Source organism: Mus caroli, unplaced genomic scaffold (genome assembly GCF_978045245.1).
Source record: "Mus caroli unplaced genomic scaffold, Mus_caroli_1 scaffold_5, whole genome shotgun sequence".
NCBI lineage: Eukaryota > Metazoa > Chordata > Mammalia > Rodentia > Muridae > Mus > Mus caroli.
The window spans coordinates 66,116,676-66,121,363 of NW_028227260.1; the positions used below are offsets into that span (position 1 = coordinate 66,116,676).

Here is a 4,688-nt window from a genome sequence, read left to right on the forward strand (position 1 = left end):
GTGTTGCAAGTTTGCAACGTACCCTCAGACCTGGTACTAACAACACTGAGGATGGATTCCTAGATACCCAGGCCAGAATGATAGGCTTTCTGCCCAAGTCTCAATTGACTCTACTCACGTAGTCAACACAGAAATGGCTTGGCACATGCAAAAGTCCTGTTTGGGGGTCTCACAGGCTCAAATGAGTAAGCAAGGAAGGGGGCCATGCATGTCCAACCAAGCCTTCTGCCAAAAATCTTCTGCTCTTGGTGCCTTAATAAGTAACACACTGAATAAATTATTAGCAAGCTTAGCGCCTGAGAAAGAAAAGCTCTCTCCCCAATACCTGGCCTACATTTTCAAAGAAGCAGCCCATACTTCTCAGTGCTTTACCACAGGGATACTTTATTCAGGCTCTCATGTACAGTATCCGAGGCACGGATGAGCATCCTGATGTATCTAAAGGTATCATTAAACACAAGAATACCCACATATGCAAACCATGATGACAAAAAAGAAAATAAAAAAAATAGAGAAGAAAAGAAATGTTGCCTTAGGAATAAGCTCAGATACATGTGAACAGACGGCTCAAAATATGCTACGAGGTGCAGCCTTAATGACACCCAGAAAGATCAAAGTCTTCCAAAGGAAAAAAATTAATGCAAGGTCGAGAGCCTACAGCCATAGTTAGAACATTTTCCTACCTCCTGCTAAGACCCTACAATGCAAAAGCATTGAGGAGGAGTTTCTGATTTTGGCCAGGAAGTACATTACAAGTTAAGAATCAGAAAAAACAGCAGGCAGTCCTCAGTGAGGCCACCGTTTTGGCTCTCTTAGTGACAGACTTGGGTGGGAACCTGCTGACCAGTTGTTGGTCAGTGAAGCTGAGCTTGTGGCCTGAGGTGACAAGGACAGGCAGAATAGCCTCAGTCTTCACTCTCCATCAGGACCTGCAGATAGAAATGCAAAGGCCACATTAGATCACAGATGTGTCCTTACATGGCTGGCGGGGGTAACATTGTTTAACAAGCCATCTAAGACCTTCATTATGACCAACGACCACACCTGATCATACCTGGATTCCTTCTCTCTAATACTGGCTTCACCAACAGTCCCAGCCATAAGTCCCATTTGGTCAAGCCCAGGGTCCCTGAGTACTATGAAGGACTCTCTGCCTGGAGTAAGTTATTCTTTCACCCTGGCAGGCACCAGACATTCTGGCATAGCTTATATTCCCCACCGACCCAGATAGACCCCTGTGAGAAGCAAGTTTCCCAGCTCCACTCAGCATCCTTTGAACCAGGATATCCAGCCAGAGTGGCTTGTCACTCACCCAGTGTTATTCCTTGGCTATTTTGACTCAGCAGCCTTCTTTCCAGCTTCCCTAGCTATGAGAGTCTCCCCATCAACTCACAAAGCCCTTCCTTGATGAACACCTGAGATCTCATGTATGATTAAGCCTGGAAGGCTTCACCATTCTATGCCCACATGGAGAATGCCTTGAGCTGGTATGGAGATCTCCCTCCATCCCTGACCCTTTTGCCCCATGCTTCTCCTCTGAGGCCTTCTCAGGATGCTGAGGGCTACTGCACACCTATGGATTGGGAGTCATTGTACCTTGATCTATCCACTTATCTTTCACTTCATGTGCTGTCTACCCTCCCATGATACTTTGCCAACTCTAGGGCCTCACAGTCTCCTGAATTTAGGGTACTTAATGGCCCACTGCTGTTGAGCAAAAGCCTTGAAAGCTGAATATAGACTGAGCAGTCTCTGGTTGCTGCTTCCCAATCATACTGAAGAGCTGAAGGCTCTACACTCAGAGAAGAGAAAACCACTAACTGCACTCACTCCTCTGTCAGCACAAGCCTTCCTGTTTCCCCACCCTCTCCAGCACCCCACCCTTGCCCCCTGTTCCTAGTTCAAGGATCCAGGTATGTACCTGGGGTGCTGCGAATCTCTTGCAGTGACTCAGGGGAGTTATGCAGAATCAGGAGAGCCTCAGCAGCATCCATGACCTTCTGCCAGTGTTCCTCAGCAGACGAACTGGCCTGGTTGGAGGCGACTGGGCCCTGGGTGTAGACTTCAGGGACCTGGTTGGACATGTTGTTGCTCTGGGAGCAGATGACAGGAACCTGGTTAGCAGTGCCAGGGTGCTGGGAAGAGATGTTGGAGTCCTGAAAAGTGATAGAGTAGGACAATGAATTCTACCAAATCACACTCCCCTCCCCCAAGATAACAGACCCTTCATGACGCCCCCATTCCTTCCCAACAAACACCCATCTCTAAAGGTTCTTCTCTTTCCATCCCTTCCCTTCCAGAGACCTCGTCCCTGCTCATTTACCAGGACCTGTGCCAGCACAACAGGGGTGGCAGTGCTGGTATTGGGCTGCATCATCACATTAGGGAACCTGGAAAAGAGGAGAGGAGAAGCCAGGGTGTTAAACATTCTGGGTGGCCACAACTGCAAGTACTCATGGAGAGCCGGGGTCCCTGCAAGACCATGCTCAGGGCATGTGAATATCTGCAGACAGTAGGACAGATGGCACTGGCCTTTTGTGTTTGGAATGGATCTTCCCCTGTTTCCACCCCTGTCTTCCTTCCAACCTCCTTCCATATCCCTTCTTGAGACACTACTTTCGAGAGTGACCTCTTTTCCCTGGGTACAAGGAAGATGGACAAGGGCTGCTGGAATGTGCAATGCACCAATAGAGAAGTGAAGCAGTCCTCTTCAGAGTCTGACTCTTGCCTCCACATTGCCACTGCCCACCAGTCATGAAGGATATGCGAAGCTCATGTGGCAGTAGACACATTCTCAGCTGGCCTGGAACAGTTCCCTGGGCCTCTGTGACCCTTCCGGTTGTGCCTCCAGATCTCAGCAGAACCTTTCCCCATGCCCATTCCCCTCAGCCTGGATCAATAGTCTCAATGTGTTTGAAAGCCAACTGTGTGGTCTATGCACTGTGCTTGTCCTCTTTAAAGCTCCTGGGCAGACTATTTTCCACACATTCACACAGTGAGTGAATACCGCAGAAAGATATCACCAAGTGTGTCACACAGGAAATAGTAAATGTCGGAGGACTATGTCCTTGCAAGTTAGGCGGCAATGCTACTCTGTTGTTCCACCATGATTTACCGTTCCTCTCCTCTCCTCTCCTCTCCTCTCCTCTCCTCTCCTCTCCTCTCCTCTCCTCTCCTCTCCTCTCCTCTCCTCTCCTCTCCTCTCCTCTCCTCTCCTCTCCTCTCCTCTCCTCTCCTCTCCTCTCCTCTCCTCTCCTCTCCTCTCCTCTCCTGTCTTTTCCTTTCTTCCTTCATTTTTTCCTTCCATCACTCATTTTTTCCATCATTCTTTCTTTCCCTCCCCCTGCTTTAACTCCCTGTCCCCTTCCAGTATTCTTCCTTTTTCTTGCTGCTGCCCAGACTTCTATAGCACCAGGAACATGTGTTGACACATAGGCCATAAGCCACAGCAGGCTCCATTGTCTTTCTTTCTTTCTTTCTTTCTTTCTTTCTTTCTTTCTTTCTTTCTTTCTTTCTTTCTTTCTTTTCTTTCTTTCTTTCTTTCTTTCTTTCCTTCTTTCTTTCCTTCTTTCTTTATTTATACTCACAGGCAGGGAATAGTCATGGGCTGGCTGGGATTCCATGGGAAAGAAGGGGTCATTTGAAGGTTCAGAGTCACCGGAATACAGGACATATTGATGACTGTTATTGGCAAGCTCAGCATCAGAGGCACTTGGAAGATTCCCTGAAAGGACAGACATCCCTGTAAAACATCAGATCTGACAACCCAGACAGAAATTTGGAAATGTATTAAGGTCATGAAAGCCATGAACCTCCACAGACCTCTCTAAAACTTGGTGACCACAATCTCACTGCTTTGTTTTTTTGTTTGTTTGTTTGGTTGGTTGGTTGTTGCTGCTGTTTGTTTTTCTATTTGGGGGTTATTTTTCTTGTTGTTCTTTTCTGCATTTGGTGTTACTGAGGCCCAAATAGAAGTGAAGCCTTTCCCATGCCTTCAATGCAAGTACCAGACATGATTGTTGGTAGAATCTCAGAGTTGGGGACACAGTTAAAACTCTCCAGAAAATGACTGATGGCTTGGCACCTCTCCGTGTAGCAACTAATTTTCCTTACCTGTTGTTGACCTGTGTGAAGCAGGACTTCAGGCTGGTAAAGAGGATACAGGTGCTGATCTGTAAGAGACCATGCAGAGCTTGGCTGAAACTCCCTTCCCACCAGACTCTGCTGAAAGCACAGCTCCCATTTGAGGCCTCATGTCCCTGTCAATCTCTTTTCAATACCTCACACAAAACATTCTGTTTTCTGTAAACAGGAGATACTTCTCGATGATGGGACCTCTTATACCATGGACAGGTTAATGGGGAGGAAGGTTTGCCAAAGTTCAAGTGGAGATTCTGTGGTCCTAATGGTGACAGAAACCCTTGGGCTTACCACACTAGAATTGAGACCACACCTACCTGTCCAGACACACTCACCCATGACAGCTGAACTGGGGGGACACTGCTGGGCACTCAGAGGAGTGCTGGAGGCATCAGTCATTCTTCTTAGACCTCAAGCCTGACACCTCTTTCTTGGTTTTCCCTGCTCTTCTCCCAAAACTTACAGTGCACAAGGCTCTACCAGATTCCCTAACAGAGGAGATTGAAGGACTCATGTTAGTCACACATATGAGAAGGTGGCTCTGGTAG

At 47.6% G+C, this 4,688-nt stretch overlaps 1 protein-coding gene across 1 annotated transcript; it reads right to left on the reverse strand.

The window, feature by feature from the left end:
- Nucleotides 1–478: 478 nt before the first annotated feature.
- On the reverse strand, nt 479–4,622 carry LOC110287463 (doublesex- and mab-3-related transcription factor C1-like). Its single transcript, XM_085837642.1, has 6 exons — nt 4,476–4,622; nt 4,114–4,172; nt 3,588–3,724; nt 2,324–2,390; nt 1,922–2,156; nt 479–929 (listed from the first exon to the last, which is right to left on the reverse strand). Exons 1-6 carry the CDS (start codon nt 4,537–4,539, stop codon nt 913–915), a joined length of 579 nt encoding a protein of 192 aa, XP_085693768.1. The 5' UTR covers nt 4,540–4,622; the 3' UTR covers nt 479–912.
- Nucleotides 4,623–4,688: the final 66 nt, after the last annotated feature.

Bases quoted from the DNA above. Each gene is read 5' to 3' on its own strand.
- LOC110287463 (XM_085837642.1), bottom strand. From the start codon at position 4,539: ATGACTGATGCCTCCAGCACTCCTCTGAGTGCCCAGCAGTGTCCCCCC. The intron at 4,173-4,475 runs GTGAGTGTGTCT...GGTCTCTTACAG, and splicing joins CCCCAGTTCAGCTGTCATGG to ATCAGCACCTGTATCCTCTT. The intron at 2,391-3,587 runs GTGAGTATAAAT...CCTCTTTTCCAG, and splicing joins CCCATGACTATTCCCTGCCT to GTTCCCTAATGTGATGATGC.